We start from the raw sequence: 22,156 nt of genomic DNA, 5'->3' as shown, positions 1-22,156 counted from the left end.
AAATTTAGCCCATCTTCAATTGCGCTCCTTTGTCCCTTCCACCTTCTAAACGACGTCGTCCTGCTTGCATCATTTCTTCTCAATTTCTCTCACAATCGCAATCTCACTTGACCTTTTACGGTGTGTCTTCATCTCCACTTTCAAAAACCCAAGCTCCGTTCCCCCTTGGCTCAGACACTCGAACAACAACGAACCCAAAGGCCCATGTGAAAGCTCGCACTGTACGGATCGGCGGCGTGATTTTTTTCTCCCTCTGGTCTTCACCTCCTCAATCGGGAAAAGCAATCGAAATATGGCGGCTGCTGCGTCTTCGTCTTCAACGGAATCCCCCAAAACGAAGACGGAGAGGAGAGGAGAGGAATCCCCGGAGCTCAGTTCGTAGAAGATGTCGAGACTTAACTCTCTCAAACTGGCCTCAAAGTCGACTCCGCCCTCGCTTTTCTGCAAGAAAGGTCCCTCCTTTAATTCTCAATTTTTTAAAGTTTGAGTTCTATTTTGTTTTTGTATTTAGTTGGGATTTAAGATCCTAGGCTTATTTGGCTGTAGCTTATTGAATTTGCAGGCTTCAGCAGTATAAGTTGGTTGAGATGAAACTTCTTGCTCAGCAACGAGATCTTCAGGTATATTGTATTAAGATCTTAGCCTTAGATTGAAAGCATAAAGGAAACTTATAATCATAGCCATCTAAAATATCTCTAATATTTAACAAAACTGAAATTAGTAAGTATTGTAAAGATATAAGCTCCTGTGTCAGGGGTCCATGGCAAAGTGTTGTGAGTTTGATTGGGAAAATGCTTGTTAGTTCATACAATTTCCTTTTGAATGTTGTTTTGTGAAATAATGATATTATTGGAAAGAAGTTGACTTGTTAACGTCTAATAGTAGAATTTGCCTTGGTATTTCACGCTTTCTGTGTAGGCTTTGACTGCTAAAAGCCATGTTACCCGGACTTGGGTGTAGGTGTAAGGATAGAAAGAGCATAAACACATAAAAAAAGACCGAACATAAATACGTCCAGTCATTGTCTAGATCGAATGCTACGATTTGAGATGTGGTTACATCACCATTAAGCGCGTCGAATGTAGCTGCACAAAAAAGTGAAACCATCAAAGCCTTCCCAGCACTCCAGAACCTCACTAGATGTTATAGTTACGCTAAATGAATTGCTTGTGTTTTATGTGCTTAGAGACCTATAGGCGAGTCCTATTTATAGTGGTGGTTCCCCATCAAATACCAACCTCCACCATCCCATGTTCACATCATGTGGAAAATGCTCCTCACTCTCAACCATGCATGACACGATAGCGGAAACATGGGGTTATCGCAAAAACCAAAACCGTTTCAATATCACTTTAATTTCAAGGTAGAGGGAACGTGGGATTAGGCAAGGCAGTAAACAGTAAGTGTAAAATTTTGCCATGTATTTGGCATGCGTATGGGCAGACTTTTGTATGGGTTTCATGTATATGGAGGACTCTTGGAGGTCATATCACGTGTTAGACATCAGTCGGATGCAGTTATATAAAAAAATTGTAGAGTCCGAGGATCAGGCTGAAAATATATCTGACTTTTTACCTTTCCGTCTTAGATACTGAATGGAAGTAAGCTTTTATGTGTACCATGTTATGTTCTAATTTATGTTGGGTACTTGGGTTAATATATGTTCATTCCCTCCCAAAGATTCAACCAGGCTAGATATCCTCGTTCATGCTTAATATATGTTGCTTAAAGATGGAGACATGCTTAAAGATGGTGACATGTCACAAGGTTACATGACTAATATGCTTTGTTATTGTGGTCATCAGGCAAAAATTCCAGATATTGATAAATGCTTGGACGTGGTTGCCACTTTACAAGCTAAGAAGGGTACTGGCGAGGTTCGTATTTTTCTGATATCTTAGACTTTTACATTGCGGTTCTTCTGCTTAAAGAAGTATTTATTCTTCATTTCTTTTTGGAATTTTGGGTATTATAGAAATGATTTAACTTATGAGTTCTGTTTATTTCTATCTTATGTCGAATATAATCTAAGTGTTGTGCTTTGGTGATGAGGATTGAATTGTACGAGACATTCATATTGTGCTTAATTAGGTGTGAAGATCTCAAATCCTACGATGCTTGTACGAGACATTCATATTGTGCTTAATTACACGGGCTTGTATAGGCCTTTATTGCTGATTTTGAAGTCTCTGAAGGCATATATTCACGGGCTCGCATTCAGGATAACGATTCAGTTTGTTTATGGCTGGGAGCAAATGTCATGTTGGAATATTCATGCGAAGAGGTGCAAAAGTCGTAACTGGTCACTAACTGCTCGCGTGCTTAACAGAAAAAGAGTAAAGTAATTATATTAACTTCTTCATGTGCAGGCCACTTCGCTACTGAAAAAGAATTTGGAAAACGCTAAAGCAAGCCTGGAAGTTCTTATAGCTGATTTGCAGTTCTTGAGGGATCAAGTGACCATAACTCAGGTAGTACATGCTCAGCATCTGTATTTTGTCGGCATGAGTTGGTTTTTGGTTCGTAGTTGTTTATTACCTTTAAGCAGGTAACTATCGCTCGTGTGTATAACTGGGATGTTCATCAACGACAAATCCGTCAAACCGCTACTTCTTCCGCAACCAAGGATTCATGAACTTAGAGATACCATTGTTCGATATAGCTGGAGGAAAGCATGCTGCTACCCCCTGTTTTTTTATGTTCTGGTCGAAATTTCATCCGTTTATTTCTCGATTGATCGAGAATTTCGCTCCGTGGTCTCTCTCCATATCTACACTTTCCTCCATTGCTGGGTTAAGTGAAGTGAGAAACACAATTATGTTGGTGGGAGTTTTGGACATCATATGTAACAGCTGTTTTTACTATGATATAGTTAGGGGTTTGTGTTTTTATTTATTTATTTGTCTGCCCATTTCTTTTTTCCAACTTTGGTGGGTTATAACTGTTTCATTAGTATTCCAACAACTGCAGTAATTTCTTCGGGTGAAATTGATTTTATTGTCAAAACATAAGCAATTGAGGTAATTTTTTTAATCGAATTGATAATTTCGCTTTTTACTTTTTTTTTAAATTTTGATTTCATTGGAAAATAAATATTTAAATCATATCTTCGTTTTTTTTATAACTATCAATGATCACAAGGAATTTTGTCGTTCAATAAATATTCGGTGAGAAGATAATTGAGTGGTAAATGATGTAAAATAAGAGTGAGAAGATAATTGCATGGTGAATGATGCAAAATAGGAGTTAGAAGATAATTAAGTGATGAATGATGTAATTTATCCATGAAAACGTGTCATTTGTAAATCATCCATTGTTAAGTTTTCAATAATAAGATATTAAAATGAAATAAAAATTAAATGTTAAGTATATTTTTGAAAATTTAAAAGTTTAGATATTAAATGAATAAAATTGATAGTTTAAGTAATAAATATGTAATTTATCCTTTCATATATTTACTATTTTATCCAATGGGAATGTCGCGTATCGGCCACGTAAGATGAAAAAAAGAGAGAGAAAAAGTGAGTAATTACTGAAAGAAAAACAAAACAGCGGTGATCAAGGGGGGATAGAGAGAGAGAGAGAGAGAGAACAATGGCGAATCACGCTGAGCTTCCGGTTCCTATTTATTCTTCACTTGAACCGGTCTACGGTGAAGGATCTCAGCTCGAAGAAGCTAAGCTTCGATTCGAAAATTTGAAATCGAAGTTTCTTGAAGTTTTCGGCCACCTTCCTGAGGTCTTCGCTCGATCTCCAGGTCTGCTTTTGTATGTTCGTATGTATATGTTCTTTTCATAGTTAGATTTCATGTTGATCGCGAATGTTGAATTTTGAATCAATTTTTTAAAAATCTAACAATTTGTTTGCTATTTTTTTTTCCATTAGTGTAAGTGGTTCTCTCTTAAATGCTTGTGTGTATAATATGTTATGGTTAGATGCTGTTTAGTTTGACTTCGAATTGATTGTTTGCTGATCAGCATCGTGAGAAAAATAGACAGTTTAATTTAACTGTGAATACTGGTGATTTTTGAATTCCTTGATCTCCAATGGCTATTTTACATGTAGGGAGAGTCAACTTGATTGGAGAACATATTGACTACGAAGGATACTCGGTGTTGCCGATGGCAATCCAGCAAGACACTATTGTGGCAATCCGAAAGCGCCACAAAGGAGAGGCTGAAAAGCTTCTCCGAATTGCTAATGTCAATGATAAGTACGCTATTTGTACTTATCCTGCTGATCCTAACCAGGTTTGACTCTTCTTTCCACAACAATTTCTTGTGGTTATTGAAATGATTATGTAACTTGCTAATTATTTCTTTGAGAGTTCATGTATTTAACATCCATTTCCTGGTTGCATTAAACCATGCATGATTCTTCAGGCAATTGACTTGAAGAACCATAGATGGGGTCACTATTTCCTTTGTGGGTGAGATATTGAATTCTTTTGTACCTTTTATGTTTTTTTTTAATTTGAAGTTGGTATTTATTCTTTGCCACACATGTGGAACTTCTTTATAAAATGGCATAGATTTTTACTGTTGATATGTTTCTATGATACCTTGCAAAATGATGATGCGAGTATTTCCCACATTCCCCAGGTATAAAGGCTATTATGAATATGCCAAGTCAAAAGGAGTAGATTCCGGTGAGCTAGTTGGACTTGATGTACTTATTGATGGAACAGTTCCTACAGGTATTCTTTTACATCACTTACAAGTAGACTGAGACTTCTATTCTAAATTAATAGAAGTTTACCTTCACATGATGGTGCTTGTATGATCCTATAGAAAACTCGACTCTCATCGTGCATTTTCATTCTAGGCTCCGGTCTGTCAAGCTCTACAGCTTTTGTTTGCTCATCCACAATTGCTATCATGGCTGCTTTTGGTGTTAACTTTCCAAAGGTATGTTATCTTCACTTTGGTAATCACAAGTCCAATTCTGAAATTTTAATGTACATTCTCTTGACAGAACGAAATTGCCCAAGTTACATGTGATTGTGAACGGCACATTGGAACACAGTCTGGTGGGATGGACCAGGTTATACTTTTTCTACCTTCTTACATGTGTAATTCGATTTTCCTGAGTCATCATGTGTTTATCAAGCTGAAAATGTTCACCATTCGTTACATGTTCCATTGTTGCAGTCAATCTCTGTGATGGCCAAAAATGGGTTTGCTCAGCTAATTGATTTCAATCCCATTCGTGCAACTGATGTGAAGCTCCCTGCTGGAGGTACCTTTGTAATAGCTCATTCATTGGCAGAATCTCAAAAAGCTGTTACAGCTGCTACAAATTATAATAACAGAGTTGTTGAATGTCGATTGGCTGCTGTAAGCTACATTTCCTTATCTGACATTCAAGCATGTTTGTGTCAGTGGAGAGAGGATAAGAGGATGAGTGAAAAGTGAGGATATTGAGATTGCACTTTTGTGGGATTCTCGTGCCTCATGGGTGTTTTTCTTATCCTTGTTTTGGGAATACTCACAATGTGCATTTTTCTTTCGCCTTTCCGAAATTCCAGATCTTGCTCAGTATAAAGCTGGGAATGAAGTCCCAAGAGGCAATAAAAAAAGTCAAAACTCTTTCTGATGTTGAAGGGTTATGTGTTCAATTTGCCAAAGGTCTCAGTTCTAATGATCCTATGCTTGCTGTCAAGGTTTCTATCTCTTTTTTTCTTCCTCCACAATGTTCTTGTGTTTTTTTATTTATTCGTTACGTCTCAGTTGATGATATTTATCTTCCATCATTTGAAACTATATTTTTACCTTTTTGCTGCAGGAATATTTGAAGGACGAGCCATATACCTCTGAAGAAATTGAGAAAATCACCGAGAAGGATCTTCCATCAATCTTGGGTGATAATCCAACTTCTTTGGATGTGCTAAAAGCAGCCAAGCACTTCAAGTTGCATCAGGTACTTCTCATAGGCACAGAACTGTTTTTTAAAGGGTAAATTACGAATTTCATCTCTAAACTAAATTTTACTCTTTCTCCTATTTTGCTAACTGTACTTTAAAAGTTTTCAATTTACTCACTGAACTTAATACATTGGAATATTTTGGTCACTCCGTCGTTAAATAGTTAACGGCGTTAAAACGATATCGTTTTAAAAAACAAAATTTTCACCAAAACAATGTCTTTTTGCATCTATATAAAAGCCCATTTATAACACTGTTAGTGAGAAAACGGCTTAGTGACAAAAAAACCCAATGTATTAAGCTCAGTGAAGAAATTGAAAAGATATAAAGTACCGTGAGTGAAATAGGAGAAAGAGTAAAGTTCAGTTACCAAATTTGTAATTTACCCTTTTTTAAATCAATATCATAATTTATATTAGGGTAAATTATGCATTTAATACCTAAACTATCAATTATAGTCTATTTTAGTACAAAAATTTTCAATTTTTTCAAAACCATACCTAAAGTTTAGTTTCTGTTTCATTTTAGTATCCATTCATTAAAAACTTTAGTTTTTGTTTCATTTTAGTATCTCGTTCAAAATTTAATGTTAAGTTTTGAAAAGATTGAAAGTTTAGGTACTAAAATGAATCAAAACTGATAGTTTAAGTGCTAAACGCTTCAAGTTTTTAATGGAGGGTACTAAAATGAAATGAAAACTAAACGTTAGGTATGATTTTGAAAAATATGAAAGCTCAGGTACTAAAATGAACTAAAACCGATAGTTTAGGTACTAAATGCGTAGTTTACGCTTTATGTTATTGTATTCATTGTTCACTTTATCCTACTTTCAAGAGAGCTGCTCATGTGTACTCTGAAGCCAACCGAGTTCATGTGTTCAAGGATACTGTGGCATCGAACTTAAGGTGACTTCAATAGCTATAGTTTTCCGCAAATTCTCGTAAAATTTTCAAGGAATACAACTCCTTAATATTCCCCTAAGGTGATTTTTTACTGGTGCAATGGAGATATATTCCTGTGCCTGGAGACTGAACCTCAGCTGATTGGAGTTCTTGGGGAACATTTCAATATATGATTGTATTGATTAGGGCTGAAAATTTATCGAACATTTTCCCGGCCAACTAAACTCATTTTGCTATTTTTATTAATTTCATAACTCATACTGTAGCGAGGAAGAAAAGCTGAAGAAGCTCGGTGATCTGATGAACGAAAGCCATTACAGCTGTAGTGTTCTTTATGAATGCAGGTACGACAATCACAATATGTTTAGACTTTAGAGTCCGTCAATATACATCACTCCTTATGCATGATACAACTTTTCACTCTATGGTTCTATTTTCATGGAACATGGAAGATCTTCGATGTTCCGTGAAAATACTTTGTATGACGGCTAGTCCACATGATTATCTTTCCTTCTTTATTTAACTAGCTGCCCGGAGTTGGAGGAACTAGTAAACGTTTGCAGAAATAACGGTGCACTAGGAGCAAGGTTGACCGGAGCCGGCTGGGGTGGTTGCGCGGTGGCCTTGGTTAAAGAGAGTATCGTACCTCAATTCATCTCCAATTTGACGGTATAATATCGGCAGTGTTACGTTTTCGTTTGCATTTTACGGACATAGAAAAGAAAGTTGACATTTTGATTACATGCCAGGACCAATTCTACAAATCTAGGATTGACAAAGGTACGATCAACAGGAATGACCTTGGTCTCTATGTTTTCGCCTCAAAGCCATCAAGTGGTGCTGCTATCATCAAATGTTAGTGTCTTATTCTTAACTTAATTTACACTTTCACATTTTATTTCTTAAATTACAAAGTAGTCTTTGTATATGATTTTAAATATATATAAATCTATATATATAGAGAGAGAGAGAGATTAAATTGTTCGAATTCAGATCACTTAAGGGTTCGGTCCTTGGGTTCTAGTCTAAATGTGTATTTGAATGGCCTAATTGCTTATAATTGCACACATAAAACGTACTCCCATTAGCACATAAGAAAACTACATTTACTTTATCTATTAATAATGATTTTGCTATATCAGTTTTGGTCTATTTTAGTATCTAATTTTTTTTTATTTTTTTAAATAATATCTAAAGTTTAGTTTTTATTTCATTTCAGTACCCTGTAAAAAGCTTAATGCATTTAGTATCTAAAATATCAATTTTGGTCCGTTTTAGTACCTAAACTTGTAATTTTCTTCAAAATTTAAAGTTAAATTTTGAACAAGATATTAAAATGAAACAAAAATTAAAGTTTTTAACAGCGGGTATTAAAACGAAATAAAAACTAAACTTCAGGTATGATTTTGAAAAAATTAAAAGTTTAAGTATTAAAAAGAATCAAAACTGATAGTTCAAATATTAAATGTGTAATTTACCCAAAATACTATTAGTGTTGATATTTGTATTACACTAATTTAAAAAGTTTGATATTAGTATATCATTGAATAAGGATGTTTTAATACAATATTTTTGTTCGATAAATCACAAATTATTATTGAAAGCAACGTGTTGGGTTAAAAAATGATTGATGTTCTTCCCTTTTGCTTTACATATTTTATTAAAACCCATGTTCAATGGATGGCTGCCACTGCGAAATCATATCAATTCAATTAAAATAAAAAATTATTAATAGAAATAGTTTGTTCATTATTTATTTAGTTTAGTTTTTATAATAATGCAATCCCCAAGTTTAGATTGATAACATTATTATTCTTATTATTGAAATGATGACATAAATTTGTATTCTAAAAATGTTATTCCAACTTTTACTAGAGGTGGGTACACGCCGTCCGTTTACCTTACTGGTTTTGACGGTGCGAGTTTAAACAGAGCGGTTTAAAAAGCCTGCAATTATAAACGGTTTTGAATTCTAAGGTCCGCGGTTCGTCCATTTAACTCGCGGGTTAAACAGGTTTACCCGCGACCCGTTAAATAAAAATAATTTTAAATATTTTAAATGCAATAAAAAATAATGTTCTAACTTGCTACACCTTTAAAAATGATCCAGTAATTTGAAAAGGAAGGTAGCACCGTCAAAAAAAAATAAATAATATTTAAATTTTATTTTAAATAGTCGGAAATGATTATAAAATAATATTTTTTAATTTTTTTAATCATTAATATATATAACGATATAATTACTTAAACTCAAATTAAAAAAAACAATATTCACTTATATCACCAAATTAAAAAACAAACAATAATAATCACATTATACTTTTATAAAACACAATTATTTAATTCTATAATATGAAGACACAAAAGTGTCTGGAAGCAGAAATTCAAACAGAAAAATTCAACAAAGTCAAACATTATACAAATCTATCAATTTTTTTTTGTAAAAGCCTTTAAAAGTTGAAAAATATGTTTTCAATTTTTTCTTTTACTTTTCTTTCTTATTTTTAATCCAAATATTACGTGTCATGTGATATATATTATTATAATATAACGTGACTTTTTATAATTAAAGAACGAAATAGATAACATACTTCATGAAATAAATAAATGTCAAAATTAAATAAAAAAATCTTTAAATACCAAAGTGATAATGATGTAAATTTTATAAGACTAAAATACTCTATAAATCTTTTAATTTTTATTTTTTTTTAATGAAGAATATTTTGATACATTGTAAATGAAAAAAAAATATAAAGTAGTAGTAGAATTATGACAAATGCCCTAATAAATTTAAGAACTACAATGGTTATAAGTAACATCATATTTATAGGTAATTTATTTTATTTTTCTATAAAATTCTTTAAGTTTATTTTCTCTAAAATTTTATAAATTTTAAATTAAACGGACTATTGCGGGCTTCATGGGCTACCCTCGGTTATACCTATTAAACCTAAGGGTTTAACGGTCCGGACTAAAAAACCCGCAATTTAAACGAGTTTCAATTTTTGATGTTCAAAACCCGCACAGATCACGGGTTAAACAGGTAGCCCGCGAGCTTTAACCCATATACCCAGCTCTACTCTTTACCATAAGAAATATGAATATTTTTTCCCGAAAACATCATTAAAGATAGTAGTTTATATGAAAAAAGTGAATATTTTATCTTTCTTTTGTAAAAAACTAAGCACTTGAAAAAAAATATTTTAATTTATTGTTTCTAAATTAAACCAATAATAATAAGGGTAAAGTGTACAAATGGTCCTCTGACTATGTTTTGTTAAGTCATTAAACTATTAAAATTTACAAAATAGTCATTTGATTATTTATTATGTTTCAAACTCATCATTTTTTTTTTTAAAGTTTGATTGTTGTTCTAGTTGAAAGTTAACATGATGACTGAGATATGATAGTCGTTTGAGATTTTGGAATAATATTTTATCATATCACACTCAACAAATTAACGCTCAACTCATATTGCCATCAAATTTTAACAGAAAATGACAAGTTTGAAATATAATGAATAGTTGAGTGATCATTTTGTAACTTTTAATAGTCAAGTGACTCAACAAAGTAATATTTTATAGTTAGAGGACTATCTTTTAACTTTTAATAGTAGAAAGACTCGTCAAAGCATCATCCCATAGTCGAGGACTAGTTATACACTTTACCCTAATAGTAATAAAATAACTAAATCTATATTTTAATGTAGGAGAGGGATTAAACCCACAATTAAACCTACAATAAGCATCACAAAAATGTGCCGAAGATGGAGAGATTAGAAAAGACCAAAGAAAAGAAGAGCATTGATGGCCACGAAAGTGTGCTTAAAGGAGAAAACGAAGGGGGAAGCCCACCGGTGGGGAGTGCCATGTGTCGGTGCGATTTCGTATTTAAATCTAAACAATACCCAGAATAATGGTAGCTCTTTTCTCTCTGCTTGCTTACAGAGAAAAATAAGTTACCATTCCGTTCAATCTCTCACTTAATTCAACCAATTTCCAAGTTCCATCTTCTCCTTTCCCTGTGTGTGTGCGCGTTTTTGAATCCAAATCTCTTATATCTTTACATCGCATCCATTTCCAACTCGTTTTCTGGCCTTTTCCACTTAGCGTCGGATCTGGGTTCTTCATGCTTTATTTTCCAAGGTATTTTGTTTGATCAACGATGCTCTTTTCTTTATTTGGTTGCGATGAATGTTGGGTTTTGATTGGTATCTTTTCTGGGTTTCAATTGTTTTTTATTTGTATTGCTTTTGTATATACGAAATATTTGTCCTTTTGATCCTCTTTGATTATATTCCAGCTTGGATTGGTGTTTTTGTTGGCATTTGGGATTTATCTATTGAGATTTTTGTATTCTGTTGATGGATGCAGAGTTTGATATTAAGGCTTGTTGAAAGCTGTTGTTGTGTGAGTTTAAAGCTTGAAAGTTACCATCTTTGCTTCTTCAAGTTGAAGTTTCTTGTTCGCATTCCCAAAGTTTAAGATTTCAGGACTGGGAATTTAGATTCTGGAGTGTGTTTCCATGGATGAAATGGCTTCTAGGTTTACAGATTTAGAACTCGGCCTCGGAAATGAAATCACAACTGTCGGACAACCGTTGCTTGCCAAGGTCGTGGAAGGCGGTTCCGCCGAGGGGTTGGATAATAGAGTGTCTTTGTCCGGCGGTGCTTCGAATTCCGGTAGGGTTAATGCAGAGAATTCCATGAAGAGCATGGATGTGAAGGGACAAGATAGTAAAGATGCTAAGGAGAATATGTTAGTGAAGGAGAAACGTAAAAGATTGGGTAACAAGAAACCTTCTAAACCTCCTAGGCCACCAAGAGCCCCATCGTTGGATGCAGCTGACCTTAAACTAATTAGGGAGATCGCAGAACTCGCGAGGTTGAAGCGTGCGAGGATCAAACGGATGGGAGCCTTGAAGAAATTGAAATCTGCTAGTGCCACCAAACCAACATCTTCTAGCAGCAGCAACATGTTTGCCATGGTGTTTACTGTCATTTTTTGTCTTGTCATGCTGTTTCAAGGTAATGTTTTGGATTCACTACCATGCAAATCCTTGGCTTGCATGATTAGATTAGATTTACGATGCTTTAGGTTTCGACTTTAGAGTTACTGGTAAAAGGTGATTGATCAAGGTATCCAAACTGTCAATATTGACTAGATCGTTTTCTTTTCGTTCTTTCTACACAGGAAAGTCGCCCGGAGGCACACCGACAACTCACCAAGGATCTCCGTTGCCAGCAGCGGCAGTAGTGGGAGTCCAAATTCACTCCAGTTCTCGGGGAACTCATCCGCAAGCTTTCGAGATCAAGCACATTCCGTATCTCCCTAGTACGTAACAGTTATAGTGGCAAAACAGTTCAATATATGCATTTCGATATGTTGTTCATTCTGAAACTCTTTTATCACTTTAAACAACAGAATTGTAATCTTACGAAAAACCTATCTCTGATCCACTTTCTTATGTTCAGTTTAGTCGAGCAGGTTGCGGGTTTAGAAGCGAAGGAAAAGCCGGGAAGATTTTCTGGGTAAAAGGGTGCAATGGTGTTTCATTTGTAGCCTACTAAGAGTGATCAATGGAGTATAATTTTGGTGGTGATCTATCCCTTGTTTATGTCTATGGTATGTGATGTTTAGGGGGGTGAGTTAAATTACCATGTAAATCCTTGGTCATATGGTTCTCAATAATTTGCCTGCACATTGGCTTATCTGATACTGATTTTGTTATGGGATCTCTGTGTTTAGATAAAATCTCATTCTGGCATACTCGCAGTTCAATTTCTCTTATATCATATATTATATTATTTGAGGAAGAATTGAATGATGGGAAGTGGCTTGGAGTATTATTATGGTATAGAGAGAGGCATTTGACCAAATTTGAAGCTTCTGACCCATCTTGTAAGACTATTTTTTTTCTTTTCGTTTTAAATATTTCGGTCAAATTTTGATTTAGGGTAAAATTGTTCTAATCCGAAAATAATAGTATAATAAATTTTTATATATTGAGAGATAATTATTATGATACATTTCTATATTTTTTATCAGGACTTTATTTTATCTAATAAAAATAAAAATTATATATATATATATATTGAGTGCAAGAGTGAGTTTTTACCTATAAAAAATGATTGAATTTTGAATCGGGTAAAACATTCTTAAATTTTGAATCGAGGTGGATGTAGGGATGGGCATGGGTTTGGTCGGGTTTCTGGTCCATCCGACCAAAATAAAATTTCACCTAACCCGACCTGAAATATAACTTAAAAATCTGACCGACCCGAAATAATAATAAAATGTTATTTTTATTCAATAAAAACAGTGACTTAATTGAAAAAAAATTATATAGAGAGGAGTATTATTAAAATTATACCTAAATATATAATATAAAATCATATATTTTTTCGGGTCGGATCAGGTCGGATATTTTCACCATAAACACGAACCGACTCGAAATGCACACTTAAAAAAACTCGACCCGAACCCTATTTTTTTATTTTTAAATCCGACCAAATCAGGTCGTATCGGGTCGGAACCTGTCCGATTCAAGTCCTATGCCCATCCCTAAGGGGGTGTTTGGATGGGGGAATGTTGGATTCCCATGGGAATGGAATCCACATTCCCACGTTTGGTTAGCCCGGGAATCCCATTCCCGGTAATGTAAGATTACCAATAGTAGATTTTTTTGGGTATATTACCGGGAATGTCATTACCTCCCTTTCCTTATGTATTATTGGATTACCGGTGTTTTGGATTAAAATGTCTTTAAATTTTTATTTTTTTTCAAAAACATCATTCTTCTGTCATTGAATAATAAAAATTCTACGAATGTTAAATTACAAATTTATCCTTAAATTATTATAGATTTACAAAAAAAGTATATAATTAAAATTTTATATGAAGTTCAGGTAAATTTTTAAAGAAAATATATAAATATTTTTCAACTTGTAATATTATACAAATATATAATAAGGACAATTTGGTCAAATATACATTTCAATAATCTTTTATTCCTTTAACCAAACACGGTAATCTTACATTCCTGCTAAGCCAACCAAACACAAAATATAATATTCCTTGTAATCCTATTTCCTGGTAATCTTACATTCCCATTGGTAATCTTACATTCCGTGAACCAAACGCACCCTAAGTGTAAGTGGATGACATAAAAAGATCCTATACTAATATCGGAATTAAATAAACTTTTAATTTTTATCTATAATTTTATCTATTTTGGGCCATGAATATTCTCAAAAGAGATTCAACCTTTGAACTATGGATTTCAATTTTAAGGGCCCAATGCAAAGCAATGGAAATGGTTTCGAAGAAATAGAAATGGATAAATTGTATATTTGATATCTAAACTATTAATTTTGATAGTACTTAAACTTTTATTTTTTTTTAAAAAAAACTATATCTAATATTTAATTTTCATTTCATTTTAGTACATATGCCATTAAATACTTAACGTTTTTTTACCTAAATTATCAGTTTTAGTACATAAACTTTAGGTATGATTTTGAAAAAATGAAAGTTTAGATACTAAATCGACTAAAACTGATAATTTAAGTATTAAACTCGAAATTTACCTAAAAAGACAAACCGTTAACCCTAGCCCATTGGTTCCCCCCTCCCACACACACAATTTTTCGCACGTGAGAAGCAGCTGAGGAAGAAAAGTGGAAAAAGACGCGCGCAAGGAATCAATTATCATAGAAATACATAATTCTCTCCTTTAGACCGTTCGATCACTCTCCACGTCATCAATCCGCGTGAATTCCCGTTTCAACGGCTGAGATCCCCGTTGCAGAAGCTACTGGTAGATAGAGCAAACAAGCTTCCTCTCTCTCTCTCTCTCTTCGTAATTTCTGAAAATATTGAGGAAGAAAATAGAGGGAAAAATTTTCTAGGTCGAGTTTTTCTAAAGATGAAGTTGATGGAAGAGGAGAGGGAATTTGAGAAGGAAAATGAAATTAAGACTGCGGTAGAGGAAGAAGAAGAAGAGGCTGATGGTGAAGATGAAAGTGAAGTGGACGGCGGCGAAGAGGAAGACGACAACGATGACGGAGAGGATGACGAAGACGACGAAGGAGAGGAAGACGACGAAGGAGAGGACGACGAAGACGATGAAGTGCAGGTTATTCACTCTTCCAGTGGTCCTCCGGTCCACTCAGTGGATGACGACGAGGAAGAGGATGAAGATGACGAAGATGAAGATGAAGACGGTGAAGGTGACGGAGATGACGACGACGACGACAACAGTGACGACGATGGAGAAGGTGAAGAGGAGGTAAATTCTTTTAATCTAACTTAATTACAGTTAATTGTTGTGATTATTTGATTTTTTTTTGTATTTTCAAGTATTTTTTCAGCTAAAACTGTTCAGATCTATTGTTTTTTCCCACGCTTTTTATGGCTAATTGCTTGATTTATAGAGGTAAATTCGTTAAATCTACTTTAATACCTGTTAATCTTTTGAAAATTTTTGTATTTCCAAGTCTTCCACAACTGAAACTGTTCAGATCCATTGTTTTTCTAACATAATTTTGGCTAATTGTTTGATTTTTTTCACTAGGACGAGTGTTTTTGCTGGTTCTTCAGTTTTCATCAGATCTATTTTCTAACTAGCGATTTTTCTCTCCGTTAATTGTATCTTTGATTTTTACAGTTATTTGATCACCTTTATTTCACAGATCCATAAACATATAGCTCATGGCCAGTATCAAAATCCAAAACTCAAATTCGTTCTTTTGTGCTTTGGATGGTTTAGAGCTTTAGATCTACTCTTATATTTTGACAAAAATTTAATTCCTTTGTTGTTTCTCAGTTAGCCAAACATGTTTCCATGTTTGGCAACTTGGAAAATATACTAGAAAATTAGTCTCGCTAATCTTTTTCTTCGTGATTTTCTGTTAACCTGTTTTCTTTCAGGAGGATATGGGAACGGAATACCTTGTCCGGCCCGTAGGTCGTGCCGAAGATGAAGAGGACGCTAGTGATTTCGATCCAGAAGAAAACGGTGAGGTGGACGCTGATGAAGAAGAGGAAGAAGAAGATGACGACGAAGGTGGCGGAAAGATTGAAGCTCCGCCAAAGAGGAAGAGATCGAGCAAAGATGATTCCGATGACGGCGGAGAGGATGTTGATGAGAGGCCCCCCAAGCGATAGGGCTGATGAAAGGATCAGTGATGGCGGCTGTCATTTAGGTCAATTTCTCTCTCTCTCGCTCTCTCCTTTTCCTCTCTTTAAAATCTATTTTCATGTTCGATGTGGTAATATGCATAATATTCGGTTAATGTTCTGAGAACAGCTTAGCTTGGTTTAGAAATCGTGCAACTTTATCAATGTTTTAGATCAAATTGTAGACTCCGTGAATTGGTATTTTAGGGTTAAAACTTGTTTGTCTTTTAATTACTCAGGTTTTTGTTCTTTAAACATCTTATCATTAGTTGTATGATTTTTTTTTATTAATCTGAAGTAAGTAAAAGACGATATCTGTTATAAAATAACTCTTAATCATCTAACATTAAATCGTTCACCTCTCACATTTTCGGTGTTCGAACACAAGATCTCATAAAATAACAAAAATTCTTTTATTATTGAGGTCACTCGATTCGTGTTAGGTGTTTAATATTTTTTAATAAAATATGTATAAAATGTTTTATTTTCTTATTATTTTAAGATATAATTATTAACAATTGATAAAAAAAAATGTTTATTATCTTTATATATCTCAGATTACATAGTATTTATCTGTTCATTATTAAATAATTAAGAACTTTTTATATGATAGATAGGTTGGGATCCGACCATAGAAGAAATGAATAATGGTGGTTGATTAATCTGTGTTAGATGAAGTCCAGAGATTTGATATTTTAGGAGATTTAACATTTTAAAAAAGTTTACATTTCAAATTTTTTAAAATTTAAAAACTAACAATATATTATACATTTATTTGATAATAATTGATGATTTAATCTTAATATAATTACAAAATATTAAGTATTTTTCTTTAAGAAGAGAATTTCAAGAATTTAAATTAAAATATATATAATTTTTTAAATTAATTAATAATATCCGATTTATTGACCGACTAATCTAGATTGGGTATTGCAGAGGACGATGAATATCCTCCCAACCCAATTTGTTCCATTTACAAATGTCAGGATTTGAACCTTGACATTGTTTAAGGAAACTAATATCTCATCTCAGCAGACCAATTTATTGCCGATTAAAAAGAGAAAATATATATAATTTGGAGAGCTATTTTTTATTAAATCTAAAAAGGGAAAATTAGGATAATGACCATAAAAGTTGGCAATTGGTTGGGAAGGACCAAAGGAGTAGAGGTGGGAGTGATTCTGCTTTGCAATAATCTAATATAAGACTAAAAATCAGTGATTTTAAGGTATAATTAAAAATTTGATAAAAATATCTTATTTTAGGTTAAACGTAACTTAAAATGTGATTATTTTTGTTATATTCTCGGTTGAACTTAAAATGTTACGAAGAATATAACATTTTCGATTTAAACTAAAATGTTAGAAAGAATATAACATTTTAAGTTGTGTTGAGCCTAAAATGTTATAACTTTTATCTCATTTTTGGTTGCGCTACAAGATTATCGTATTTTAAATTTAAATTAGATTGTCGTCCCTTAAACTTCGCTAATGGGATGCATAAAAATGCGTTTAACGATAAACCCTCCAATGGAGATAGAATCTGCTAAACATTTACTAATCGATTAAATACATTAGACATCCTTAAACTATAAGTTAGATTCTAAATTAATCCCTAAACTCTAAATTATATTGTTCCAATAGAATCTCAGTCTAATAATAATCACCTCTAATTTCAATTTTTTAAAATTAGTATGGATTAATAATATTCTAAAGATCCGAACTGACATTTAACATGGTTCACGCATTATATAAGACTTACAAGTTCGGGTGTAGCCGATGACCGATCCGTAATGGCTGCGAATCTCTTGGTAGTTCAGCTAGTGTCCTGGAAGGAAGAAAGTAAACAAGTATTCCTTGTATTTGATCCTATGATGCTGGTTTTCAAGATTAAGGCTCAATAAGAACCCTTAGGCCAAGTGGATTCCGAGGGTTTTCAAGAATTATTACCTTGGAAGCAATGACCCATTTCCCATTAATCCATTCTTGATGACGCCTCAGGTCATCGTGTGCATTGTAAATAAATTAATTTTTAAAAATAATACAACCTTATAATCATCATAAACTAATGATATAAAAATATCATTAAATAGTTAACGATATTATAGTCATGACGGACAACATGAAATGGTATTATTTTAAAATTAATTATATATATATATATATATATATATATATATATACATACACCTTTGATGAACACTCCCAAAGTATAAACTTTGAAAATTATGATCCACTATCATGTAAGTAAGACATTCTATTAATGTTAATATAAAAAGTAACCTAAAATAGTTTTAATTCAAAAACTAAATTATTAAAGATGATATTTAATTAAAAAATTAGGATTGGTATTTTAATTTGCCTTTCTATATTCTGAATTTTTTTTCTCTATCCTAATATTTTACCTGTAAAATTGTATGTGGGGCCACCAATCGCAAGCAACCAAGAGTTCGAATTAATAATATTTTGTCTGCAAGAATCTTTGCAGAGTTTTTTTTGTACCCTTTTGGGCCTCTCTTATACCACGACAGGCTCCAAGTTGGACTTAAAGGCACTATGAAAGGAAATGGAAAAAAAATAATTAATTAATATATTTGATCCTATATTCGAATAAATTCGTACAAAATTCACATATAATTTATAAAGGATAAGACTCAACCTCAAATTTCCTAAGTTCTTAGGGCCACCTTACCATTAAGCGTAAGTATCATTGGCTATTAGGAGCTATGAGTTATTCAGAGGCATCGTACGCCGAGATAGATCGAGGGGTATTAAGGATGTGGTTACTGATAAATTTGGGTGAAGAGCGACATTATTAGAATTGAACGACTAATCAGAGACGCTCAATAGGTACGGGTTGGCAAAGTCACACTCCGGCCGTCTTTAAAGGAATAGGGGGTTTGATAGATGATATAGGTAAAGACGGACGTATGATTTTATGTTAGGGAGGACGAACTTGAATTTTGAAATTTTTTAGTGGACTGAAGTTGAACTTATAAAATTCAGGGTCTCATGTTTCACATCAACTTCCCCAATCTGATACAGGCAAAACCCATTTCCATGTTGCCTAATGCAACACCTTCATGCACCTCCAATGCGCTACGGACGTACATATATATATACTATTTGGTTTCAATGATTGATTCTCTCTATCCAATTTTACATCACATCTCAAATAAAAGTTAGAGGGCAAGGATTAATTTCTTTGATTTCAAAACTGATGGACTTAAAAAGTAATTAAAGTATATAGGTTATGAGTCAAACTAGGTTGATTCATTGATTATAAAATTAATAGGGACTTAAAGAGTAATTGAAACTAACAATGACTTTGGAGTTGCTGAATAGAAAAGTTGAGAGATCAAAGTAGGTTTGTTCTTGCATAGAGCATATTTAAAACACAAATTAATTGCGAATCAAGCAATTTCGACGGGAAAAGAGATTATTGTTATCCGTAGAGATCTCAGTTTAAGTACGACATCTGAATATGAATTTATATGTTAATAGTTAAATAATCGAAAGTATTTCGAACGTATATTACCTTATAATCCTTCAGATTAATTAAAAAATAAACTAATCTTTTACTCTCGTCCCTCTTATGTTCGAGTTCAAGTCGGGTATAGAAAGATAAAACAATTAGGGTTTTCTTATTCATAAAATTTGAATATGAAAATGAGGAAATAGAGAAGATCCATGAGATAAAAAAATAGAGTATTAATTAATGAAGAACGCAGGCCAAGGAATGGAAGAAGGTGATTATATGTATTTTGACCAAATGTTTCTTAGGAGACTGTGATGCCGATGCTTACTTTGCTCGCACGCTCTCCGCACTCGAGGTTCTACTTATAGTATAATACAATATAATTTTATAACTATACAACATAAACTTTAATACAATAGAAAAAGTCATAATTATATAAAAAAAGGTGTTCAAATTATATTTTTTTTTCAAATAGGTACTCAAATATTTTTGAACCATCCAAGTGTCTAATGTTACAAACGTTATTTTTAGGTGTCCGGGCTGTAACTATAGTTAAATTATGCCGTTAAATGACACATGTCATGTTTGGGTAATTTTATTTTTTTTTTTATTTAAAATTACAATTAGAAAACTCAAAAAATTTGAAATACTTTAAAAGTCCCAAAACTTTGAAAAAACCTCTTTTCAACCCCTAAACCCACGCCACCTGCCCGCCCTTTGTTGTTGACGAAGCTCCCACCGATCTCACCTCCATCTAATGATCGATAACCCTATGAAATCATGACCAGTCGATGGCCAATCGATGTTTGTACCCCCGATGAACCCTACGCTGCATATTGCGTCTCACGCGATCCCGACAACCAATCAATGATAAGTATGAAGATGTATGACTAGGAAGATGAAAATGACTACGTCTACAACAAGGACAGTGGCCGGTAAGGGTGACATCGGTGGGTTAGGATTAGGGATTTGGACTTAACAAAAAAATTCAAGGAAATTTTAAACCTTAACACTTAAAGTGATAACATTTGTATTTGTAACTTTAGGCTCAATATCAATAAAGATTTAAACTATACAAATCATTTATCATTACATAATTAACTAAAAACCAAATTAAAAAAACTCCATCAGCAGAAAATTGTTTAAAAGTCGTGTAAGAGAATATATATATACAAACATACTGGTTCGACGACAATGAACTAAAGCTGAATCAACGGACCTCAATCTGCCACGTAGTTGGCTCCATGGGACTGACCATGAAATCCCCTTCTTCTTCAGCTTTTATATAAAGCCTAACCCTCCTCTCTCTCACTTTTCTCCTACAACAGTCCCTCTACTTATCATCATCCTCCTTTAACCTGTCTTCATCTGCACAAAACCATGGAGGAAAATGAAAAAGAAAAGCTTTCAGGCAACAAGAAACCAAACCACAAGCTTCCACACTGTAATGGAGCAAACCTATACATATATATTAAACAATTTAGATTGAAATTCTCTAATATTTTATCTTTTTCTCCATTGCAGGTGAGCTTGGACTGGTGCATGGCAACCCTAATTATGTGACAGTACTGGATTCTTCATGGTGATTTGGTGCTATCCTACCTGAGCTTTCTTTCTTCCTTCCTTCTTTATGTATATATATATACACATACATATATATATATTGTTCTTGACCTTGTAAGACCTTTAGTTGACCTAATAAAACCCAGTCCAGTACTTGTTGTTATAACCGAATCTGCCTGTTTTTCCAACCCATTGCTGCCCATCTCTTCTTCTCCTTCCTTGTCTATCCCTCCTGAGCTTTTTAATGGAGTCTGAGAATTTTATCTTCAGTGTATCGAATAATTATCTGTTTCTTTTATTATTATTAGGAATCATAAAAGCTTTCACTTTCTTGTTTAGGGTTCAGTGCTTGCTTGAGGGCCATCATGAACTGGATTTGGTATTACATGTAACAATTATGCTTTTTTGCAGGCATTTGTTTTCGTTGTTTTATATGTTGTTTGTCGAGTTGTATAAGTAAATATGTAATATATATATACACATATATGATATATGTACATGTGTATGTATGTATATATATCCATTTTTGTTGTGTATTATTGATTATTGTTCTTTCTTTTTTTCGATCCGTCTGTGTGAATGTCTCTGTCTGGAAACAAAATCACTTTTGTTTCTTTTTCTGTGAACCAGAGAGAAAGTTAGATCGATTTACGGTTGGAATTGTTTAATCAGTTTCATTGTTTTACTGTTGGTGAAATGGGCTATCAGTCCTTATACTTCCACATTATTTTCTTCTATCATTAATTACAAGTTTAGGGGCTCAATTAATACTAGTGTTACGATAAACAGTGATTAAAGAAACGAGAGTTTAAATATGAACACATAAATCTTGCATGAAAAGATCTTAAATTAAAAAAAGCAAAAATCATAATAATTATAATTATGATGTTAAGGAGTCATTTTTAATGACTTATAGAATATTTTTTAATAAAAAATGACATATATATATATATATATATATATATATATCAACACTATAAGCAAGAAAAACAACACATACCTCATGCAATAATTAAAGCAATAACATAAAAGTATGATGTACAATAATTAAAACAAGACATAGTTCATGCGACCTAACTATGTTAAGATGTTCAAGAATCTTCATTATGGAT

The 22,156-nt window shown here is 33.2% G+C and overlaps 3 protein-coding genes and 1 pseudogene across 3 annotated transcripts; all 4 read left to right on the top strand.

Annotated features, from left to right (window-relative positions):
• The first annotated feature begins 98 nt into the window (after positions 1–98).
• Positions 99–2,895, top strand: LOC120159050 (annotated as a pseudogene).
• Positions 2,896–3,563: 668 nt separating this feature from the next.
• LOC120159048 (galactokinase-like) lies at positions 3,564–7,720 on the top strand. The gene is made up of 13 exons (XM_039169724.1): positions 3,564–3,757; positions 4,066–4,250; positions 4,383–4,429; positions 4,602–4,696; positions 4,825–4,907; positions 4,975–5,043; positions 5,151–5,336; positions 5,528–5,662; positions 5,785–5,919; positions 6,758–6,828; positions 7,092–7,169; positions 7,353–7,494; positions 7,575–7,720. The coding sequence occupies exons 1-13, from the start codon at positions 3,595–3,597 to the stop codon at positions 7,683–7,685; spliced, it is 1,500 nt and encodes a 499-aa protein (XP_039025655.1). The 5' UTR covers positions 3,564–3,594; the 3' UTR covers positions 7,686–7,720.
• Positions 7,721–10,631: 2,911 nt separating this feature from the next.
• On the top strand, positions 10,632–12,499 carry LOC120159049. Its single transcript, XM_039169725.1, has 4 exons — positions 10,632–10,970; positions 11,199–11,851; positions 12,018–12,158; positions 12,299–12,499. Exons 2-4 carry the CDS (start codon positions 11,350–11,352, stop codon positions 12,301–12,303), a joined length of 648 nt encoding a protein of 215 aa, XP_039025656.1. The 5' UTR covers positions 10,632–10,970; positions 11,199–11,349; the 3' UTR covers positions 12,304–12,499.
• A 2,064-nt stretch (positions 12,500–14,563) lies between these two features.
• On the top strand, positions 14,564–16,235 carry LOC120159244 (prostatic spermine-binding protein-like). Its single transcript, XM_039169885.1, has 2 exons — positions 14,564–15,114; positions 15,756–16,235. Exons 1-2 carry the CDS (start codon positions 14,752–14,754, stop codon positions 15,990–15,992), a joined length of 600 nt encoding a protein of 199 aa, XP_039025816.1. The 5' UTR covers positions 14,564–14,751; the 3' UTR covers positions 15,993–16,235.
• The last annotated feature ends 5,921 nt before the right edge of the window (positions 16,236–22,156 follow it).

Source organism: Hibiscus syriacus, unplaced genomic scaffold (genome assembly GCF_006381635.1).
Source record: "Hibiscus syriacus cultivar Baekdansim isolate YM2019G1 unplaced genomic scaffold, ASM638163v2 tig00111342_pilon, whole genome shotgun sequence".
NCBI lineage: Eukaryota > Viridiplantae > Streptophyta > Magnoliopsida > Malvales > Malvaceae > Hibiscus > Hibiscus syriacus.
Note: the sequence above shows the minus strand (reverse complement) of the source record. Positions and strands in the feature narration are given on the sequence as shown.

Coding starts and splice junctions, on each gene's coding strand:
- LOC120159049 (XM_039169725.1), top strand. CDS start 11,350: ATGGATGAAATGGCTTCTAGGTTTACAGATTTAGAACTCGGCCTCGGA. Junction 11,852..12,017: donor TCTTGTCATGCTGTTTCAAG/GTAATGTTTTGG, acceptor CTTTCTACACAG/GAAAGTCGCCCGGAGGCACA.
- LOC120159048 (XM_039169724.1), top strand. CDS start 3,595: ATGGCGAATCACGCTGAGCTTCCGGTTCCTATTTATTCTTCACTTGAA. Junction 5,337..5,527: donor TTGAATGTCGATTGGCTGCT/GTAAGCTACATT, acceptor CCGAAATTCCAG/ATCTTGCTCAGTATAAAGCT. Junction 5,663..5,784: donor ATCCTATGCTTGCTGTCAAG/GTTTCTATCTCT, acceptor TTTTTGCTGCAG/GAATATTTGAAGGACGAGCC.
- LOC120159244 (XM_039169885.1), top strand. CDS start 14,752: ATGAAGTTGATGGAAGAGGAGAGGGAATTTGAGAAGGAAAATGAAATT. Junction 15,115..15,755: donor ATGGAGAAGGTGAAGAGGAG/GTAAATTCTTTT, acceptor GTTTTCTTTCAG/GAGGATATGGGAACGGAATA.